The 24778-nt window shown below is 36.6% G+C and overlaps 1 protein-coding gene across 1 annotated transcript in view; it reads right to left on the bottom strand.

The window, feature by feature from the left end:
• SH2D1A (SH2 domain containing 1A) overlaps positions 1-24127 on the bottom strand; it is a 25198-nt gene extending 1071 nt beyond the window's left edge. The window contains exons 1-3 of the mRNA XM_008051918.1: positions 23862-24127; positions 5751-5814; positions 1155-1299 (exon numbers count right to left, since the gene is read on the bottom strand). Coding sequence (XP_008050109.1) covers positions 1155-1299; positions 5751-5814; positions 23862-23998 — 346 coding nt within the window. The 5' untranslated portion in view covers positions 23999-24127. The remainder of the gene's footprint in view (positions 1-1154; positions 1300-5750; positions 5815-23861) is intronic.
• Positions 24128-24778: the final 651 nt, after the last annotated feature.

Genomic DNA, 24778 nt, shown 5'->3' with positions numbered 1-24778 from the left:
CCGCCTCAGCCTTCCAAGTAGCTGGAACTACAGGCGCACGCTACCACGCCCGGCTAATATATATATTTTTTAATTTATTGTAGAGATGAGGTCTTGCCTGCCCAGGGGGGTCTCGAACCCGCGGGCTCAGGTCTTTTTTTTTTTTTTTTTCAAGACAGGGTTTCACTCTCTCACCCAGGCTGGAATGCAGTAGCACAATCACGGCTTACTGCAGTCTCAAACTCCTGGACCCAACCATCCTTCTGCTTCAGCCTCACAAGTGGCAAGGACTACAGGTATACATCACCATGCCTAGCTAAGTTTTTTGCTGATATTGTTCTGTTTTGTTTTTGTAGAGACAGGGTCTCACTATGTTGCCCAGGCTGGTCTCAAATGCTGGACTCAAGTGATCCTCCCACCTCAGCCTTCCAAAGTGCTGGAATTACAGGCAGGAGCCACTGTGCCCAGCCCATTTTCTTTTATCATAAGTATTTATTGTTTTAATCAAGGCCTATCCTCTTACTCCTAACAAAGGATAAACCCCTTTCAAAAGAAGAGCAAACAGTCACATATCAGATAGCCACAGACATTGACTGGTATTCAGTCTTTAGCACGACACACTAAAATAGTTTTGCTCAGGAGATGTAACAATTTGTGCCAGTGGAACAGTAAAGTCTACTAATTTAATTTTCTTTGCTAAAGTAAAATTTCCTTAATTCAAGCACCACCAATTCAGAAACCAGAATCATATAGCCCAGGTTAATGTTAGCCTTTTCGTCCCTGAAGGGGGGGAAAATAGTTTACTAAGCAAAAGTAAAGGGCAGCCCAGGTGTTCTCTGAATTATACTATCTTTCAAATTATTTGTGTCTGAATTAGTGAAGTGAAATGGTACTTAGGTATCTATAGAAGGGACAGGAGAGAATAAGATGAGACAGACAGAGGGGTTAAATGTTATAGGTTTACAGGAATCTTGATATTTTTGCAGTTTTATCAAAAGATTACAGTATAGCAGATTAAAATCACGGCACATAAACAGTCACCTCTCACTCGATTTGCTAGCTACACCTAACTTCTCATTGCATTTTTCTTAATGAACTTCCAACTGATTATATAAATAGGTTGATTCATAACTCTGAGCATCCAAACCCTGTCAAAAAGCAATAGTAAACCATACCTGTAGCATCCTGTGTAGTTCTAGCTGAGGACTTCTTCTCAACTGGATACTGCAAAGGTATTACAATGCCTTGATCTGGCTTCTGAAATGCTGAAATGAGATTTTTTATTTTCCGAAAAAATCTTTTATGTACCCCAGGTGCTGTCTGGAAAATAAAAGGCCAAGCAAATTTTTTACCTACCTCATAATGATCTTTAAAAGACCTACAAAATGTATAAAGGATGCTTAGAGAGGTAACATTTGCATAACGTGTTCAAATATTTGAAAACATAAGGAAGAAGGAAAAACGGCATTCCAGAAGAACTTACTTTGGTTGGCTGAATTTCTCTCCAAGAGGAGCTAATGAACTGTCATTTCAGTTCTCCCAAGGGTGGTATTAGTTTGTACAAGCTCTTGCTCATCGCCCTGCCCTTCCTGCCTGCTCCCCATCAGACATCTCGAACCTCTAAGGGTATACAGGCCATTACCCACAATGAATTCACCAACATAGGGGATGCAGTTAAACACAGAAAAAAACACAGATCCTACAGGTCATTAATAAAAAGTAACCAAAAAAAAAAAAAGAAACGTAGAAAAGCCAGCAGCCAATTCTCCCTGACATCATTCCACAATATAAACTGCTACACAGGAAATTAAAAATTGGCTTTTATGAGACACACAATGCTGCATGACTAGTTAGTCCTCGTACTCTTTCACTTCACAATATTTCTTGCCTCATCCTTCACATTAAATTTGTTCTTCCTTAGGAAACTTCCCTATCCTCCCACAATTGCTCTCTCCATCAGCACTTCACTGTGACAAGGCTTTCTCTATGACATGAAAATGAAAGACTATATAAGGTCACCTTTATTTATATACTTGTGTGTTTTAAAGAGATCGTTATTTGCAGGTGACTATTAAAATGTGTTCCTCTCCTGACATCAGTTGTCTTGCAAAGACACTGCCTGAAATCAACAACAATTTTCTGCAAAAGCTTATAAGCCAAGTTTTAGGCATCAGCTCAAAACTGTCATTTTACATAAAATAAAATAGTATTGCTATGAGCAATTGAACAATGACTGGTATTTTTTAGAAAGCTGTTTTTCAGCTATTCCATCTGGAAGATTTTTTAGTTGGGAGCTGTTTGTTTCTTAGTATTTAATGAGAAAACATGAAGGCTGGCATGCAGAATTCTATCAACTAGACAGTGTGCTGCAGATAGCACATTGCACTATCCATAGTTACTCTCAGCCATTTCCTACATTTGGGTAAGTAATTTTTCATTGAAAACACTGCAAAAGTTCTTTTTAGCTCTAAATTAGCATTTACCCACATGACAACATAAGATGTAAAACACTCATTCTCCCACCCTGTTCCATCCCTATGGTCAAAATATCTTCCTAAAGCTCTATTGAGACCTCATCCAAAATATCATAGCCATTCTCACAGAGATCCAAATAGTTCTTTGGCTCCAAGATAGAATCTCCAAATTGAAAAGGCAAGCCACAGACACAAATTACCTCCTTACACTTTCCCTGGAGCATTTTTTCCTTTTCTAAGCACTTTCCCCCACTTGCCCCCACTATTTTCTCACAGATGGGCAGTTATTGGCTGATTCAGTTATTCCCATTTGGCAAATAAGAAAATGTACATACAAAAAAATTTATCAGCGTGCCCAAGGTCACACAGACTACCAGAGGCAGAACTGGTTCCGGATGCCAGGACTCGGTCTCTTGCCTTTCAGATTAGTACTGAACCAAACAGGTACTAATGAAGCTAGAGTCACCAACTAGAAGGGAAACTATACACACTCACAGTATGGAAAGATTTCAAACCACACATCTTTGTGGCTGTTTTTTGTTTGTTTGTTTGGCTTGTAAAACCATTTATCAACAGAAGCATCATTTTTATCGGGACTGATATGTAGTTAACTATGCATGCTGAGAGACGGGAATAAAAGCGCTGGATGTATAGAAGCAATTTGAATTTGGGACACAATGTTTCATAAGCAAATGACTGACCCAATTTACGAGTTTTGCTTAAGTTAATAAGTAAAATCATATAGTATCTGCTGATCTAATACCCAGAAAAGCCTAAAGGCACTAAAGTCAGCAGGTAGAGGCCAGTATATTTACATGAGCCAACAATGCACATATTAATAAATTATAAGTGATTGTATGCAGTATTCTCCAAATTAATAATTTAGCAAAATGTTGGCCTGTCACATAATATGAGTTAATACACTAGGCAATGATCTAACCTAAAAGTCTATCTAAAACTAGAAATACACATATTTTTCTTTCATAATTCAGTGAGTCCAGGGTTCAATTTCATTCCTCTGTTTAAAATAAATCTCAGATTTACCTAGATTTCTAGCACAATATTTGCACAGAGGATGGCATGCTACTGCCCTGATTTTTCCTGCAGCATAGTAAACTAAAACGTTGCTCCAAAAAGCAGTATAAGTATCTATCATTTATCCAATTTTGAAAATACATTTACCACAAGAATAGTACCACTGACAACTCCCATCCTGTAGCTGAACTTAGCTATTGTTCAAATTTGCACATTTCCCATACTATCACCTCTTAGATATCCATAGAAACATGTCTCGGATCACAGCTGGTCTTCAATATGCTCTAGATAAATTTCTTCCAGTCAGGTGGTATGAGCTCTGAGAATACACACTAGTTTAATATTCACCTTAGCAAAGCATAACTAAGAAGGCAAATTTAGTAGATAGGAAAATTGCAATATGCATTTCAAAAATTAAAGAATGTTTTGAACTGTTTCCTATTTGGGGATAATTCATGCCAATCTTCTGCTCTCTTGGTGCAGATAATTACAATATTATTACATAAACGGGGTCAGATCAGACAACAGAATGAGGCGGCATTCGTGTTCAATAAGCTTTCTCCTCTTTAACGTGATCACAAGCATGTAACAATCTGCATATGATGTTATACTTGAAATGGAGGAAGACATGTTTAAAGACAAGGTTGCTAAACCCTAAGAATTTAAGATCCTTTCCATAAAGAATATTCCTGAGCAGTTGAAGGGAATTTCTCTAAAGAGGACTATTTCTGGTCAAATCATATACAAATATGTATATAGGCATATGTATATGTACATATACTTACTACATACAACTATTCTTCATAATAAATTAACTTCTTAATCACTCTGCAGTGATACAGAAAATTTTTAAATAAACAGATATAAATAGTCTTGATGAGAAATGCTACTGCTTCATTTTCAGTTAGTATCACAGTTTCAATTATCCTTATATAAAGCAACAATGTGTTTGAAAACTCACTCTAATTCATCCCAGTGGTTCAAAACATTTGTAGTCTGCAATTTGTACTCTCCAATTGATTGAATTAGTAAAGCTTAAAGCTATTTTTATTTTTAAGTCGAGACTTCAGAGTTTGTTAAATGTATAAATTAATTGCACTATTAATAGAAGTTTACATTAGCACTCATGGTTCCAAAAGCTCATAATAAAGTACTTCCATTATAAAGACACTGTTTTAAAGAGTCAGAAACCAAACACAGCATTTGAGGTTGAAAGTTTCCATTTTAGAGAGCTCTATGATCAGTAAGATGTGATATACTACCCTAGCACATGGAAAGAGTCAGGTAGTGTGTGCAACGGTATAGCGTCTTTCAAATGTATTCAAAACCATAAGAACACTTTTTTTTTCTAGTAAAATCTTATTCAGAGCCCCAGTTTATAAGCAAACACTGCAATGTTTCCTATGTATTCCACCTATCCATGTCCTTCCCACGTGGTTCAGTTCAGAGTTCTGACTCCTCATGCAGAGTAACATCGATCACCCTTATACTTGGGAAGCCCTCTGTTCTTTGAACTCCTGTGCTAGGGTACTCAGTACTTGATTATATACAATCATATTGTTCAGCAATTTCAGAAGTTCACATTTTTAAGGCCTCACTATGTGCCAGGTCCTGTAGCTAAGAGCTTCTTTATGTGCATTATCTAATTTACTACTCAAAATGAGCCCTGTGAGTAAGGGCTGGTTCTTCAGCTCAGTTTACAGATGAAGAAACTGGTTCACACAAAAGTTTAGGAACCTGCCCAAGGTTATTGACCTATCAGGCAGGAGAAAGGATCAGACCTGGAACACAGATCCACCTGACAACAAAGCCCCGTCTCTTCTACTGCTATTTTATTTCATGTTATATCTCCCCAAGGATATTATAGTCTCTTAGAAAACAGGCATCATGTTTTTTAATCCCCCATAATACCAACACTCATATTTGTATCACTTGGTAAATAGTTGCTGATTCAATTATTTTACCTATTTTTGACATGTTTTCTAATATTTCACAGGCACTAAAAGTTTGACATATCCTTCAATTTTTTTACCTTTTCCCCAAAGTCATACCATTCTACACAATGATGGCAGAATAGGACTGGAATCAAAATTTTCTAAAGGTCTCTTAATGCTCCATGAACAATTTTGGATAGGAGCTTTAGTGGTTTACATCTAATGAATATCTCAGTAATGAATGATTCGACTGCTTTTTTATAAAACCCGTGTAAATTTCAAATACCTCCCTGATACCCACAGAAATAAAAGTAAATAAAAGCTATACCTCAGCACTCCAGGAACCTGTTTCTGTCTGGGACACTCGATACGTATAAATGTAACCTTGATACCTATGAAAGAATAAACTTCCATTACTGAAAGATTCCAAAAGAACAATGAATGCTCTACATTTGAGCTTACAATCACACATAAATGTTATGCATACTGGAAATATATGGGGGACCCAAAAATACCTGGAATTTATTTATTAAAAATCATGTATTTATTCTTACACATTTAAACGTCAGTCACCTTCAAAGTGCACGCTGTCTGGTGTAATAAACCTAATGAGATGCTTTTTCCACTGCTCAAAACAATTTTTGAACTCATCAATTTTGATGCCTTTTAGTGTTTCTGTCGTTTTTGGTTTCACTTCTCCCACACCAGCAAAAGCCCTTTGAGGACTTTTTCATTCAGGGAAACAAAAGAAAAAGTCACTCAGGGTGAGGCATGGGGGTCGTGCCGGTTTTGGTCAAAAACTGCTGAACACTCAGCATGGTGTGAGCAGGTGCACTCGTAAATCACCCATCATGAAATGGGCAAACATGATGAGAGAATTCAAAAAAAAAAATTTCACTGAAGCCTAACACAGTCTCTCACAACGACACTATCTGGTTGATGGGTTAACACTAATGTTGATGGGTTCCTAGAACACTTACCTGGGGGAGAAGCCTGTACTACAAAGGGCCCCACCCTCCAAAAAATAATTATCTTATTTGGGGGTCCCTTCTCATATGTATGTGGTGCCATTGTATTTATAGGAAGCAATGCCCAGTGAATCTAATTTGTTTACATATTATATCTGCCCAATCATAGTTTTCTGTGCATTTCTCTTTTCATTTTTTTAAGTGTGGGAACTCATGTCCCTTTGGATTTGCCTATTTAAGAGACTGTTAGGACAGAAAGAAACTAGAGACCTGTTGCAATTGATAAAAACCATGAATTATTAAATAGTTTTAAGAAACCATAGACTTATTTTTTAACTACAAAGAGAACCTTAAGGGGAAAACATTTCACTAGATAAGGCATTATCAGGCACACTTAAATAATTAGTAAGATTAATAATATTAATATAAAATAATACAATGGCAATATCATAAGGATATAAAATAATAAATATATAATAACTATATTCTTATATTACTACTATATTATTATATATGGTAAATAATATTACTACAGTCATGCATCACTTAACAATGAGGATACATTCTAAGAAATGTGTCGTTAGGTGATTTCATCCTTATGCAAACATCATAAAGTATACTCACACAAATCTAGATGGTATAGCCTACTACACACCTAGGTTATGTGGGATATCCTATTGTTCACAGACTACAAACCTGTATAGCATGTTATTGTACTGAATATATAGATAATCATCACACAATGGTACATACTTATGTATTTAAATATATCTAAACATATAAAAGGTACAGTAAAAATTTGCTATAAAAGATAAAGAATGGTTCACCTGCATAGGGCACTTACCATGAATGTAATTTGCAGGACTGGAATGTGTTCTGGGGAGTCAACATGTGAGTAGTGAGTGAAGGTGAAGGTCTAGGACTTTACCATACAGTGCTGTAGACTTTATAAGCACTGTATACTTAAGCTACACTAAATTTATTTTTTTTATTTTTCTTCAATAATAAATTAAGTTTAACTTACTGTAACGTTTTTTACTTTATACAGTTTTTAATTGGTTTAACTTTGTGATGCTTTTGCAATAACACAGCTTAAAACACTACATTGTACAAACTATACAGAAATATTTTCTTTCTTTATATCCATATTTTACAAGCATTTTTCTATTTTTAAAATTTATATTTTTTTGCTCTTTAAATTTTTTTGTTAAAAACTAAGACATGAACACAGGCATTAGCCTAGGCCCACACAAGGTTAGGCTCATACCACTGTCTTCCACCTCCACATCTTGCCTCCTGGAAGATATTCAGGGCAATGACATGTATGGAGCTGTCATCTCCTATGATAACAATGCCTTCTTTTGGAATACCTCCTGGAGGACCTTCCTGAGACCGTTCTAGAGCTGTTTTTTCCTAAGTAAGAGTACACTCTAAAATAAAGATAAAAAGTATAGTATATTAAGTAAATACACCAGAAAGTTATTTATTATCATTATCAAATATTGTGTGCTGTACAAAATCATATGAGCTATACTTTTATATGACTAGCATCACAGTAGGTTAGTTCATGTCAGCATCACAACAAACAAGTAATGTGCTGTGTGATGATGTTATGATAGCTATGACATCACTAGGTGATAAGAATTTTTCAGTTTCACTGTAATCTTATGAGACCACCACCATATATGCAGTTTATCATTGACCAGAACATTGTTATATAGTGCATAACTATATTATTATATTATTCTATCATAAATATAGTAGTAATAGCAACAGCAATTTGAATTAAGAAAACAAGTGCTGCTTGTTTTTATTATACTATTGTGGAAGAATACGTCTAAAATGCCATAAAGTAGGACTGCTTCCAAAGTATCGTAAAGAAGTTGGTATTTTATTTTCTTGACAGCATCTTGTCCTTTTAGATGGTGTAAACATTCTTTCCCATTACTTAGTTTGTATGCATATTATATATCAATATAATTAGTTTCTACTATATGACAAGAGGTTTGTATATTTTTATTAGTTTATATATATATAGTTTATATATATTTATTAGTCTACTTGACTGCCAAAACAAAATATCATAGCCTCAATGATTTAAATAAAATAAATGTATTTTCTCACAGTTCTGGAGGCTGGGAAGTCCACAATAGAGGTACCATCCTGAGTTCCCTTCTCTTGGCTTATGAGCAGCTGACTTCTCACTATGTACTCATACAGCCTTTTCTCTTTTAATAAGGCCACCAATCCCCTATCAAATTAGAGCCCCACCCATATGACCTCATTTAACCTTAATTACCTCCTATCTCCAAATACTGTCACACTGAGGGTTAGGGCTTAAACATAATTTTAGAGGACTCAATTCAGTCCATAGCATTCCACCCTGGCCCCCTAAAAACTCATGTCCTACTCAGATGTAAAATACACTCATACCATCCCAATAGCCCAAAAAGATATTAACTCATTCCAGCATCAAGTCTAAAGTCCAAAGTTTCATCTAAATATAGTCCAAGACTAAAAGTATTATTCATCTTGAGGTAAAATTATTTTTCAGCTGTGAACACATAATCCAGACAAATTATGTGCATCCAAAATACCATGGTGAGACATAGGATAGACATTTCCATTCCAAAAGGGAGATATTAGAAGAAATAAAGGGGTGACAGGTCCCAGGCAAGTCCAAAACCTAGCAAGGCAAATTTCTTTAGATCTTAAGGTTCAAGAATAATGCTCATTGATTTAATGCTGTGCCCTCAAGTTCATTGGGACAGCAATATCACCCCCACAGCTCCGTGGGATGGTCACACCCTTTGGCTGGGAGGATGGTCCCATCCATGTGACTGATGGGAATCAGTCCCATTCTTTGAAACAAAGGTAGAGGCAGCCTTGACCCCCAGGCCTGTGTACTCTGGGCCTGTGGTAGGAGTGGCAGCCTTGATGATCTCTGAATCACCTTCAGGGCCATTCTTCCCTTTTCTTGGGAATATACCCAGAGGAACTCAAATCATTCTACAAAAATGATACCTGCACACGTATGTTTGTAGCAGCTCTATTCACAATAGCAAAAACATGGAGCCAACCGTGTTGCCCATCGAAGCTGAACTGGATTAAAAAAATGTGGTACATATGCACAATGGAACATTATGCAGCCATAAAGAAGGACAAATACATGGACTTTGCAGCAAATTGGATGGATTTGGCGTCGATCATACTCAGTGATTTATCACAGAAACAAAGAACTGAGTTCCATATGTTCGCACTCATAAGGTGACCTTGAACAATTGTAATGCTATAAGAAAGCGATTGGCAGTAGCAGAAAACTGTTAGGGGGGTAGGACTGGCAGTTGGTGGAAACTGCTAGGGGACGAAGGGGCATACCTCGTCAACAAGGGTACCTGCATGATCAATGTTTGTATACATAACCCTGAATTGTACCCCAAATCTTTATAATAAATAAATAAATTTTTAAAAAATAAAAAATTAAAATTAAAAAAAAAAGTTAAAGCACATTTGCAGTCCAATAAGTCTACCATACTGTCCTGTTCCTTTTGGTCCAAATTCTATTCCCAGCTTCTGCTGAAATAGCTAGTTAACATCATGAGTAATCTTTTTTTAAAAAATATATCCATGTTACAAAACATCATGAGTAATCTTAAGGAGTGATAGTCTAGTCACACCCTTGGTGCTGTCTCCAGAACAAGCTTCTTCATTTTTTTCAATAAAAATAGACCGATAATTTTCCAAATCTTTACATTCTGTGGGGGGGAGGGGTGTTTGTTTTGTTTGTTTAACAATGTGTTCTTCGATTAATCTCTCTCCTTTCACATTTTACTCCAAGCAGTCAGGAGGGACTAAGCCATTTCTTCAATACTTTGCTTAAAAATCTTCTCAGTTAAGTATCCAGTTTCATTGCTGACAAATTCTACCTTTCACGTAATACTAGAACACAATTCAGCCAAGTTCTTTGCCATTTTTTAACAAGAATCTCCTTTCTTCCAATTTCTATTAACATGTTCCTCATTTTCATTTGAGGCCTCACCAGAATAACCTTTAACATCCATAATTCTACCAACATTCTGTTCACAGTGTAGTCTTTTTCTAGCATGCACCTAAAACTCCTCCCATCTTCTTACCCATTATCTAATTCCAAAGCCACTTCCACATTTTTTTTTTATATTTGTTATAGCAGCACCCCACTTCCAATACCAAAATCTGTATTTGTTTGCTTGGACTGCCATAACAAAATACCATAGACTGGGTGGCTCAAACAACAGAAATTCATGTCTCATAGTTCTGGAGCCTGGAAAGTCCAAGATCAAGATTCTGACAAGGTACATTTCATTCTGAGACCTCTTCTCTTGGCTTTCTGGCAACCACCTTCTTGCTGTGTACTCATACGACCTCTTCTTTGTGCATACATTCTTCCTCTTCTCATAAGGTCACCAAATCTATCAGAATAGGACTCTATCTTTATGAATTCGTTTAAACTAATTACCTCCTAAAGGTCTTGTCTCCAAATACATTGCACATTGGGGGTAAGGGTTTAAACATATGAATTATGGGGGAACAAAATTCAGTCCATAGTACATGCATTATCTCCTTTAGACCCCACAGAAACCGTATGAGCTTTATGTTATAAATTCATTTCATAGATGAGGAGACTGAGATTTTGCAAAGTTAAGTTACTAAAGTCAGGCTAGAGACCAAGCAGAAAAAAATGGGATTTGAATCAGGCCTATTTGACTCTAGAACCCTTAGAGCTCCAGCTCCTGATCCCCACACTTTAATGGCTACAGATTGTTTATTATATTTTAGTATATATGGTAATGCTATTTAATTTGTCTAATAAGCTTTTACTTCACAGAAAAGTAAGGTAAACTTTATAATAAATTATTTCATATTTTATATCTGAATTGGAATTAACTGGGTTTTATTTAATATATTTTCTCATTGTCTTTCTTGGACACAAGTTTAGGTTAAGAGATATCTTTGATTAGGACACACATTGAACTCTGGTTAAAATCAATGTGTTTACAAACAGAGGGTCATGCACGAGTTGTTGATCACATTTGCCATTAACTCCTTTAGAAATGAAAGTCTTTAAATATGTGAATTAAATTACTTTATCTTTAGTCAATATCTACCAGTACTGGTTACCAACAAGAAAAGATAATCTGAAACACTCTAATCAGGTTTATTTGATTTGTGACACTGAGCAAAAAGACAATTTAACTGCTGGTGTGATCACATGAAATGTTTCATTTTTTTTATGAAGGATTGTCAGAATATTTAGATCATATAAAAATGGTTTGATACATGCCTATATTTAATATGCTGAATAAATATAAAATATTACAGTGTTAAAGTCTTTTTTCTTTTTAAACAATTGAAATCTACCTCAAAGTCCACTGATTTCAGTAAGTACTCTACAGGGAACAAGGCAAGAGCTTTGATTTTCATTTTTCACCATGGGAACTTGAAACATAAGCCTTTAAGTGATTTTCTTAAAGTCACAGAAAAATGGAGATGGAAGCAGGGAAATAGCATAGGTTCTTAGTTCCATTTTCCTTATGGGACGCAATTAATGGCAACAATTCAGTATAATTAAGGGTGATGTAGCAATGCATTACTTAAAATCTCAGAAACAATGCAAACAAAATGGTAAGCGACTGATTTTCCACTTTCTAAAACAGTGGGTCTCTAAAAAGTACAATGAATCTATCTCTCTACTATCATTCAGCACCATTTAGTCAAAATAAATGAGTCTGTTTTGAGAATTGTTTCCTAACGAATCAGATCTTATCTCACTTTCAGTTAAGCAGCAGGAACCTGAGTACCACTTCAAAAGTTCTTACCTCCTTCAGTCTCTGAACAACCTAGTGTCAATGGCATATAAAATTTCTCATGATTAACTCATCTAATATTAACAATTTCCTTCCCCCTTCAAACCCCTCAAATTTCTGAATGAGCAAAATTGTTTCACTTCTCAAATCAGCCAGCAGTTTGTATCTTCCACTTTCAAGTTACTGAAGTAACTGACCAAGGATCCCCTGTAGTCAACTCTCATTACTGTATGTTATGGATGGAAGACACCTAAAAGAGTGCAACTCAAATTGCTTTCCCCACGGTAACAGCATCGGCATCACCTGGAAGATTGTTAGAAATGTAGGATCTCAAGTCCCACCCAGATCTGCTGATTCAGTCTCTGGATTTTAATGAGATGCCCAGGTGGTTAAAATGCAACATAGGGAGACCCTATCTCTACAAAAATAAAAGTGAAAAAAATTAGCTGGTAACCCACCATTCTACTCTGTTAAATATTGGTAGCAACTTTCCTGATGTCAAGCTGGTTTCTTTCACTCACCCAGGGCACTTCTGTGCCTTCTCCCCCATCGTCACTCAGACTACACTTTAAAAATGTAATTTTATTTTTATTTATCTTAGAGCCATGGCCTTGCTTTGTCACCCAGACTGGAGTGCAGTGGTGCAATCATAGCTCACCGTAATCTCGAACTTCTGGGCTCAAGCAATCTTCCCACCTCAGCCTCCCAAGTAAGTAGGACTACAGGTGTGAGCCACCTGGCCCAGCTATTTTTTTTTTTACTTTTATTTTTGTAGAGATAAGGTCTCCCTATGTTGCCTAGGCTGGTCGCAAACTCTTGGCCTCAAGCAATCCTCCTGCCTTGGTCTTCCAAAGCATTTTTCTTTTTAATATAACCTTAAGCTTTGCCAATCATTTCCATCTTCATAGGGCAATATTTCTGAAACATTTTCCCCAACAAGAGTTTTGTTTTTTTTTTCTTTGAGTTGGAGTCTCACTCTGTCATGCACACTCACAGCCACCCCAGCGTCGACCTGCTGGGCTCCAGCAATCCTTCCACCTCAGCCTTCCAAGGAGTCAGAACTACAGGTGCGCATTACCATGCCTAGCTAATTTTTTTATTTATTGTAGAGATGAGGTCTCACTAAGCTGCTGGGGCTGTGGTTTCGAACCTGCAGGCTCAGGAAACCCACTCAACCTCGGCCTCCCAAAGTGCAGGGATTACAGACTGAGCCACCGAGCCCAGCTCCCAACAAGATTTTATAGCTTTATTGTCTACAGCTTGTATTAAAAACCAGTAATTTTATAATATAAAATTAAGCTAAAATATTAAATATACTTTTTCAAACTACACATATCCTGTCCCTGTTCACGGAAAACCGCTATTCTGGAAAACAAACTGGCAAGTTATAGCAAGAGCTATAAAACCATGCATATTTTTGACCAAATAACCTTGCTTAGTTTCACACACTCCAAGGAAACAAGTCAAAAGGAAAAGGGCAATTTGACAAAGATTACCATAGTAGTTCTATTTTACTAGTGAAAAAAAGGAACTAACCTAAGTGTCCCTAGATAGTGAATAATTGTTCAAAATAAGGGAATTGTTTTTGGATATGACCCCCAAAACACAGGCAACAAAAGTAAAAATAGACAAATGAGATTATAGCGTACTAAAAAGCTTCTGCACAGCAAAGAAAATCAACAACAGCAAGAAAAGACAACCTACAGAATCGAAGAAAAGATTTGCAAACTATACACCTGATACAAGGATAATATCCAAAATATATAAATAATTTTTAAAAAATACGAATGACCCAATTAAAAATGGGCAAAGGACTTGAATGGACATTTCTCAAAAGAAGACATACAGATGCATGAAAAAATGCTCAGCATCACTAATCATCAGGGAAATGCAAATTAAAACCACAGTGAGATATCACTTCAAACCTGTTAGCATGGCTATGATAAAAAAGATGAAAGATAACAGGTGTTGACGAGAATGTAGAGAAGGGAACCCTTGCACATTGTTGGTAGGAAATGTAAATTAGTACAGTCATTATGGAAAAGAGTATGGAGTTTCCTCAAAAAATTAAATATAGAATTACCATTTGATCCAGCAATCCCACTACTGGGTATCTGTCCAAAGAAAATGAAATCAGTATGTCAAACAGAAATATGTACATTCATGTTCATTTCAGCATTATTCACAATAGCCAAGATATGGAATCAACCTAAGTATCCATGAATGGATGAATGGATGAAGAAAAATGTGGGATAGATACACAATACTATTCACCCTTAAAAAATAAGGAAAGCCTGTCATTTACAACAACATGCATGAATATAGAAGATACTATGTTAAGTGAAATAAACCAGGCACAGAAAGACAAACCCCACATAGTGTCACTTATATATGGGATTTAAAATAGTTGAACTCATAGAACCAGAGAGTAGAATGGTGGGTTACAAGGGGCTGGGGTTGGGGGGGTTGTTGGGGAGATGTTTGTCAAAAATACAAAATCTCAGGAGAAATAAGTTCAAGAGATCTATTGTACAACATGTTGATTCTAGTTAATAACAATCTATTGTATTTTTGAAAATTACAAAAAGAGTAGATTTTAAGTGTTCTCACCACAAAAAATAAGTATGTAAGGTAATGCATGCTAATTAGCTCAATTCAGCCATCCCATATACATATACATATTTTGAAATATATACATGTTTCAAAACATCACATTGTACATGATAAATATGTACATTTTTTATTTGTCAATTTAAAAAATAAATACATAAATTAGACCAAAAAAGGGAATCACAGCAGAAACAATGGTTCAAATTATACTTTCTTTGTCAGAAATGAGGGCTTAAAAATCATACCAAAGTTCAAAGGTATTAGAGTTCTATATTTTCAAAGATAATGTAAGTGCATGGATTATGTTGACATAAAATGACAGTATATGTAAAAAGTGGACACAAGGAGATGCCACTCTGAATACAACTGCTTAAGACTGTCTTTGTATATATATAAACTAAAGAAAAAAAATCAGAATTATAATTTGGAGATTTATAAACTTAGTGTAAGCAAATCAGAAATATACAATTCATTTTTTATAAGTCTTACAACCCCTTTATGATTCTATTTCCTCTGACTCCTTCCATGAATACAGACAAACAAGAATGTGGTATAATTTTAACTTCCTTTTCTCATTAAAACTTTTTTTGGACTTTTTGATAATCCTGGAATTTAAAATTTATCACAAAAAAAAATCCAGAAAATGAACAATTGGTAGAAAACAGTGGAGTTTTTTTAAATTATCGCCATTAATTTATTTTATTCAATAATATTTTGCATTTTAATAACTACAAAACATGTGTTAATCTAGTCTCTGCTTGAAATTTGTCTTTGTTTCATCAAAATCTGGTCCTGTTAAAAACATGTTCAAGCTGGGCTCGGTGGCTCAGCCTGTAATCCCGCGCCTTTGGGAGACTGAGGTGAGTGGATTGCCTGAGCCCGCGGGTTCAAGACCCGCCTGGGCAGCAAGACCTCATCTCTACAATAAATCAAAAAAATCAGCTGGGCGTGGTGGCATATGCCTGTAATTCCGGCTACTCAGAAGGCTGAGGCGGAAGGGTCGCCGGAGCCCAGCTGGCCAAGGCTGCAGTGGCCGGGAGCAGCCACTGCACCCCAGTCTGGGCGACAGAGTGAGACTCCAACTCAAAAAAAAAAAAAAACGTGTTCCAGTTATAAATGGACAAAAAGAAAGCAACCTGACATTTTTTATTTTCTCAGTGGGTCACTGCTGGGGACAGATCTTGGTTAAGAACTGACAAAGCCACATCAATTTGTTCTTTATACCAAGGATTACACAAAAGAAAAAGTTTAACTACAGCTGACCTCTTCAAGACACTGCAAATAAAGTGAGCTAGTGCTTATGCCCTCTGTCTATACAAATTAATACTATGTGCAAAAATCAAGACACAATTATGTGGCTGGTTTTTTAAAAAATATTTCAGAACTTTAATATCTAGAGAAACAGGATCCTACACAAAGTCATTATTATTGAGACTATACTCTGATTCAAGAAGTTTCCAAGCTTCCTATGACCCTAACTTTATTCCTTCAGAGCGAATTTTAATTTTCAGAACAATCAAAAGTCATTTGGCTGAATTCAAGTCTCATGCAAAGCTATATGATACCAGTTTCAATTCATCATTACAATAAATATTCTCTCTCCTTCCCCTGAACTGCCACATCAAGTTGTATATATGTATATGTATAATGGTCTAACTTCATATTGCAATTATTTATAGATCTTTTACTTATATCAATAACATGTACTACATGTTAACTTTATAAATATAAACCCATGTAGTAATCCACTTAACAACCCTATAAGGCAAGTACTATCATTATTACCACCCCACATTTTACAGATAGGAAACCTAAGACACAGAAAGTGTTAGTAACTTGCCAAAGGTAAAATCGTTAGTTAAGGGTTAGAGCTGGGATGTATAACCAGAGAGTTGGTAGAAAGATCTGGGCTCTTAACCACCATTCTATGCCACTACTCTCTTATATTAGAGGGAATCAATTAACAAATTGGTCTTTAAGGCAATTCCAAAAGTACAACTCTCAAAAAAGGAAGGAGTCTGCTTGGACACAGGGCTGGAGCTCTCCACTGAGAAGAGCAGGGGAGGGAGGGGAAGTGAATGGAAGAAGTCAGGTGGAGACAACCCAAAAAAGGTCATCCCAGACTCTCCCCTTGCTTAAGCTAAATGACATTTTCAGACTAATCTTGCAACTTTAATTTTACACTATCAATCGGAATCAGCAATTGGTTTTTTTGGCTGTGAATTGTCCATTTAGTGGTTCATGGTTGACGTTTGGCCAATTTAATCCTAGGCTCCCTTTAGGCTCATTCTGCCATTAATGAATTGTACTCAGAAAATCCAAAATAATGTTGATGGTCTGAGTAATCATGAGGATAGATCCGGCACTGATATACAAATCCAATTGAATTCAAAAACCAAATGTAAGTTGCAATTTCTCACTAGATGAATTTAAATTATAATTTCAAGTTCTTTACCATACTGTTCCCCTCTGTTAAAACTGATAAAATTGGAATTTCATACCATCACTGCTCCTCCTCCATTTCTCCAGTTCACTTGTTTGATAGGCACTTTATTCCCCAATCATCTCTTTAAATCTTAAGGACAAAACCATAATTATGCTTTTATCTAAAGATGTATATGTCAAATGACTTTACTGTGTCTTTAAAGCTAATTATGAAAGCACCTCATCTTCCAAATCTTCCATTAGATAAATAGCAATGTCAGATATGTACACAAAATATGCCAGTTATGAAAATAAACTATTTTTTCAAGCTAATTATTTTAAATATTTTAAGTTAGTTTTCCTCTTGTCATCATCAAGCAATCCCAGTGGGCAGTCAGGACTTTCCCAGTGATTTTCTACATTGAGAATGAGAAAGGAAGAAATGTAAGAGCACATGTATAATATACCTCAGCAAAAAGAAACTTGATGTGCCTAGAAAAACCAAAGAGAATAAAGTTTTTTAAAAAGAATTATTTTCATTAATAAGAGTATTCCATACACTGGATGAATACAAGAAAAGTGTACATTTTATGTATAAAATACAACAGAAAGTATAGTGGAAACAGATTCCACTTATGATTTTTAAAATTGACACATTCACACACATGATAACTAGAAATTAACTTATAAAAAATGTATAAGGCCTAAAGAAGAAAACTATGAAACTTGATTGGTAGATATAAATGAAGCAATTGTAAATGGAAAGACAAATCACGTTTCTGGAAGCAAAGATTAAATTCTTTAAAGATGACAATTTCTCCTTAATTTATTAATAAATTTAATGCAATCCCAGTGGAATGTTTTTTTAATTTTGTTGGTACATAATAATTGTTCATATTTGTGGGATATATGTGATATTTTGGTATACGCATACAGTTTATAGTGATCAAATCATTGTACTTAGGATATCCATTACCCCAAACCTTTATCATTTCTTTTTGCTGGAAACACTTCAAATCTTCTAGCTATTCTGAAACATACAATAAATTGTTATAAACTATAGTCATCATATTGTGCTATTAAACACTAGAACGTATCCCTTCTCTCTAACTGTATGTTTGTACCCATGAACCAACCTCTCTTCATCTCCTTCCACCTTTCTCTCCAGCCTCTAGTGACTATAATTTTACTTTTTACCTCTATACAGCTCAGGAATCCCATTACTGGGTATTTATCCAAAGGAAAGAAAATAAGTAATCAAAGACATGCCTGCATTCCCATGTTTAGTGCAGTACCATTCACAATAACCAAGATTTGGAATTTATGTAAGGGTTCATCAATGGAAGAAAGGATAAAGAAAATGCAGTATACATACATAATAAAACAGAATAGAATAGAAAAAGAATGAAATCATGTCATTTGCAGCAACACAGACAGAACTAGAGGTAATATGTTAAGTGAAATAAGCCGAGCACAGAAAAATAAACATCACATGTTCTCACTCATATGTAGAAGCTAACAAAGTTGGTTCAATAGGATTTTTTAACTTAACCAAAGTGATTCTAGATTTCATCTTGAAGAACCAACAGAGAAGAATAACAAATACTTTTTTAAAGTATATTAAAACATTATCATAGAGCTATTGGTACAAGAAAGAATAGAGCCAAATAATTGAGCCACATAAATACTCCAGAAACAGTAACTGTTACATATAAGAACTTAATATATGGTAAAGTAGGCTAACAAATCAATGAAGAATGGAAGTTCTAGTCATGAATTATATTGGACAATTGCCAACTATCTGGAAACAAAATTAAGTTAAATCCTTTATCCACATCAAAATAAAAGTCCAAATAGAGTTAAAGAGTTAAATACAAATTACCAAAACCATAAATTTAAAATGAAAATTGAAGCAAAGTTTTATGACATCTCTGGAGAAGAAAGGATTTTCTAGCAAAAGAAGAAAGTAAAGGAACAAGAAAACAAAGGAAGAAAACAAGTGACAAATCTGACTACTAAAAATATTAAATTTTGTGGGTAAAAAAAAGTTATGGCCAACACCAAACAGAAAATGCACCCTGCAAAAAGATCAAGGGTTAGTATATGTATCCAAATAGTTAAATGAGAAAAGTACATAAACAGTTCATGAGCAAGGAACTACAACAGTTTAACAACCATAAAAGGACAATCAGTCACTAACCAAAGAAATATAAGAAGTGAAAAATAAATGTAAAATAAAGAATAAGACACCAAATTTCAAGAATTGTTTTAACAAGAATACCCACTTTTAGTGAGTGTGGAGTGAAATGGATACTCACATGCATTCATTACTGGTAAGCATATGAGTTGGAATAACCATATAAAAAATATTTGGTGATCATGTATACATCAAGAATTCTAAGTTGTTCATGTTTTCTGACCCAGAAATTCTATATCTGAAAATCCACTATAAGGATACAATCACAAATACAAAAAAACTTTAGTGCGCTGAAATATGAATTCTGATGGAATTATAATAACAAAAATGGAATGACTCAAATGTCTAAAAGCAGGTGACTGGTTAAGGAAAATATGGTATAATCCCTAACTAGCTGAACTGTCATGCAGCCATTAAAAATAATGTCTTAGCTGAACGCAGTGGATCACACCTGTAATCCTAGAATTTTGGGAGGCCTAGGCTAGAGGATTACTTGAACACAGGAGTCTGAGACCAACCTAGGCAACATAGTGAGACCTCATTTCAACAAAAAATAATTTTTAAAAAAATAGCCGGATGTGGTGATGCATGCCTATCGTCCAAGTTACATGGGAAGCTGGGGTGGAAGGATTGCCTGAACCCAGGAGTTTGAGGTTGTACTGAGCTGTGATCATGCCATTGCCCTCCAGCCTAGGCAACAGAGTGAGACTCCACTCAAAAAAATAAAATAATGCCTTAAAGTCTTCTGTAAGAACATTATATATGAGTGGGGTTTTCCATATTAAGTGAAAAATGCAACAGAACACAATATTGTAAGAACACACATATGCTCAAAAAGCAATTCGCTATATTAAAACATAGAAGAAAATTCACTCAACAATCATTATCTTAAGGTTTCAAACTGTAGGTGATTTTTCATTCATTTCCATTATCCATATTTTTCAAATTTTCTATAATTAGGTATAAGGAGCCATTTTTAATAGACATATCATATACAAATATATATTTATTTAGAGAAAATAATTGAAAGAAAAATGTCTTACTTTAAATGAAGGTGAACAATCTTATAAATGGAAAACTCCTTTAGTGCTTTCCAAGATTTAATTTTCTAAAACTGAACAAGAAAAAAGGCCATATCTGAAAACCATGATTAGGGGGTTCAGAACTGGGGAAAGGGACAAGCATAGTTTGAAAGTACAGTTTAAAGTACAGTTTGAAAAGCATATGAGGTTGGGCGTGGTGGTTCACGCCTATAATCCCAGCACTTTAGGAGACTAAGGCAAAAAGATTGCTTGAGCCCAGGAGTACAAGACCAGCTTGGGCAACATAGCAAGGCCTCATTTCTACAACAAAAAAAAATTAGCTGATTGTGGTGACATACACCTGTAGTCCCAGCTACTCGGGAGGCAGAAGGATCACCTGAGTCCAGGAGTTCAAGGGTGTGGTGAGCCGTGATGGTGCCATTGCATTCCAATCTGAGAAATATAGTGAAACTTTGACTTAAGAAAAAAGAATATGAATTGTGTTATCGCTACAATAAAAACACAGAAACGAAAGCTCAACCAAATCTTCTTGGTTAATGAGAGTAAGTAAAAGATAGAGTGAGAAATCACACTGAGTAAATCTTACAGTGAATGCATGTTTGATAGCTAGACTTTGTTGTTCATGTGTATACGACACCTCTTGCATTGTTATTTCTACAGCATATCATAAGCATACGTGATTTGGTTTAAAATAAGTACATAGTTATTTTAAAATAAAATTTTATTTTGTAAATACAGAGAATGAAGTGTTTATATTTATCAAAAGGGATACTCAATGCAAAAAGGTTCAGAAATTCTGATAAAAGGTAATGTATGTTTGTGTCTCCCCTCTGCAGCGCAGTTTGGCTATTATCCTAACAGTTCTCATAAGACTTTGAGGTCCCAGTGTACCATTCAAAAGATATGGAAGATTTGCCTAGTATTTTCTGCTATTTCACAAAGAGATTTTCATGGAGAACTAAAAGTCATAAAAATCGCATATATGCAAGATTCACTTTGAGTGAAAACTTAAATGTTTGTGAATTCTCACCTGCCTAAGTTAATTTCTTACATGGCGCTGGCCTACATGGGTAAAAGGTTAAAACTGTCCTTCTCTCTTGAATATTTCACCTACAGCAGTCTTTTGCAGAAGGTAGGATATACATTGCTATGTCTGTTTCACAAATATGGAAACTGAGGCCCAGAGAATTTGAGTGATTTCCCCAGAGCCCACACCTTGCCCTCCTAATATCAATCCAAAGTTCTTTGCAGTTAAGAACAGAATTTGCCTTCACAGCTTATTCGTTAATTCAAAAATATCCGCTGAATGCCAATCATGTACCAGGCTGCATTCCTGGTGACCAAGACAATGCCCCTGCCCTCATAGAGACTGCATTTATGCCTGAGAGCCCAGCAACAGATAAACAAGCACAGATCAGATTTAAGAGCTCTTTGGAGAAAAATAAAGAGATAGAATGTAACAGGAACAGGGAAAGGATCCTTGTTCTAGATAGAGTGGTCAAGGAAGTCCTCTCTGAGGGAGGAGAGAGTTGAGCAAATATGGGAACCACAAGAATTCTAGACAGAAGGAACAATAAGTGCAAACAACCTATAAGGGAACATGTTTGGTGAGCTTGAGAAATGGCCAGAAGTCCATTGAGGCTGAAGCCCTAGGTGTATTTTGCCATACATTCATTGTCTCCTGGTCTCCCTCTCCTGCCCACGCTTCTTTTGTGCCTTCTTTTTTACCTCTAGTTCAAGGAGCCCATGATCCCCTTTGTCAGTTCCCCGAGGCCTTTCTCCTGTCCACGCACTTCTCCACCTACTTTTGATAAGAAAATCCTAAGAATCCTGTCTGGGTTGCATTGCCCTTTCCCAGATTCCACTCTGGAAAGAAAAAACAATAACATCAGCACTACATAAAGATCCAAGCCCTAGAGATGAAGTAGCTTCCACATATTTCCCTTGACGCCTTTATGAAAAATGTATTTAACATGATCTGAGAACTGCCACAAACAAGGTTTGACCATTTTTTTTAGAACCAATATACAATGAAAATCCTCCAACACTGGCCCAGGATAATCTTTCGTCACTGACCCAGAAAGTGCTTCAAAATCTTGCAGTGTATCAGGTGTTGAACTTGCTACCAAGCATTTTCCCTCATTTTGTTTCTGTCTAGAATCTACTATGCAGGACTAGTGTTTTCATGGGTGTCTTTTATCCTGCTGACGACAATGCTTGAACAAGTTCCTCTCTTGTAAATGCCCCCATGAATACCAAAAGAAATCAACTGAAAAGAGAATATAATAATAATACCAACAGCTTACATTTATTGAACGTTTACTTTGTGCCAGGTCTAGTGCTAATTTTATGTGTATTATGGCATCAAATCTTACCATCCTATGAGGCAGGCAGTAATAAGATACCCATCGAATGAATGAGAAAACTGAGGGACTGAGAGATTAACTTGCTGAGGTCACAAGCCTAGCATTTGAGTAGGACAGGATTGGGTCTCAGATCTGCCTGACTTAACTTCTGAAGAAAAGATACAGATGCATCTGATTCAAAATGGAACCTTAGACAGAGATATACCTAGGCAAAGGGCAAAGCTGAATTATAACAAAGATGCTTTCCCTCCACGCCCTTTATGACTATTGTTGGTCCTGGCTTTTATCAAGAAGGGTCTATTCTGAATCCCACCCTCCACTACCCATTATACCACTTCTCAAAAGAAAGCTAAATAACCAGCTTCAGAGATGCGGTTTTACTCACACACATCCCCCTCTCGGCATCCGGGTTTAACTGACACTGTACTCTTGAAGGACTCTTTTTTTTAATCTGCCTCATGGCCCTGACGCTGATGCTCTTCCTTTGGGATGACACTTCAAACCCATTTAAAGAGAGCTGGAATGAGATTATTCCTTCTCTTGGGAATTGATGGCTTCAAATCTGGCCACTTCACCATCCCAGGGCTCCACCTTCCTGGCCTCTAGTAGGGATCAAAACAGAAGTCAGGGGCCTGGGTCTTTCTTGGAGCAAAGGTGAATCCTAGACCGTGTTTCCCCACCCTAAAGCACATTCTCTGCAGCTGCCCCAAAAGGCCCTGGTGAGACCCTTCTGGAGAACAGGAGGCCCAGAGAATTAATTCCCCTGGGAGAAACCTAGGCCAAAATGCCCACCATGGGCTTGGGCTGGACCTGAAGAAGGCTTGGGGCTGTAGGGTGGGCCATGTAGGAGGCCTGGGTGAGCTCCTGCTGCCTGTACCCTTGCCCACCCTGACCTGGACCCCAGCCCAGTCGCTGATGCCCACTGACCACTCTCTCGACAAGCTCAGGTCTGACATGGAGCTCGCTGCCACCGCCGCAAAGTACTCACAGCACACACAAGCAGTACACTCCTGGGACACTCTCGCTGTCCCTCAGCAGATAGCTGCCATCCAGCCCCGTGGCGAGCAGGAGTTTCTCCCCGGTCTCCTTGCTGATTTTGCCATGATACACGGCCACCGAGTCCATGACCTGAAGAACTCTCAGGAAAACCAAGGCAGGGAATAGTAAGGGGGAGATACTGCTACTACTGCAGCCAGGCACAAGTCAGCCACCTGACTCCCAGTTCAGCCAGATGTGCAAAAAAGAGAAAAGCGCCTGCACAACAGGATGTTGTCTACTTGCCTGAAAACCTCCTTCTCACACTTCAATTAAAACCAGCTCAGCAATTTCGTGGCTCCGTTCGATCGAACTTTGCCACAGAATTCAATCTCCCACCCCCCAACTCAGGGGTCATAGAAGAGAAGAGGAACATTGGAAGAAGGACATTGCAAGATCTGGGCTGTACTACCAACGCAGACCCTTGCACGCAGACAGGGATGCTTGGTCATGCTTCTGTTCTTGCAGTTTTCTCAGGGGCCACCAGGGATGACTTGGCTTAACCAGTCTCAGAAGGGGTTGATGATAGAGGTAGGTTGTACATGCTTCAGTCAGTATGCAGGCCCATCATGTGGTACAGAAACATACTGATAAAATGAAAGGACCAAAAGCTCTGAGAACAAAACACTGAAACCATCAGTACTATAAGTGTGCAATCACTACTGAACATTATCATGAGGCTCCTACAGAATCAGACATAGTAGGTGAACAATGAACTTTGGGCAAGTTGTTCTTCTCCCTTCTCTTCCTACTTCACATAGTCATCTTGAGCAACCTTGGTCCCTAGCAAATACTGATTTTTTTTTTTTTAACTAACACCTTGTTCAAGATTCCAAAATGCTGCCTGTGATAGAAAAATTATAATGTATG

Source organism: Carlito syrichta, unplaced genomic scaffold (assembly GCF_000164805.1).
Source record: "Carlito syrichta isolate Samal-C Ts95f unplaced genomic scaffold, Tarsius_syrichta-2.0.1 Scaffold245254, whole genome shotgun sequence".
NCBI lineage: Eukaryota > Metazoa > Chordata > Mammalia > Primates > Tarsiidae > Carlito > Carlito syrichta.
The sequence above is the reverse complement of the archived record's forward strand: the minus strand, read 5'-3'. Positions and strand labels throughout refer to the sequence as shown.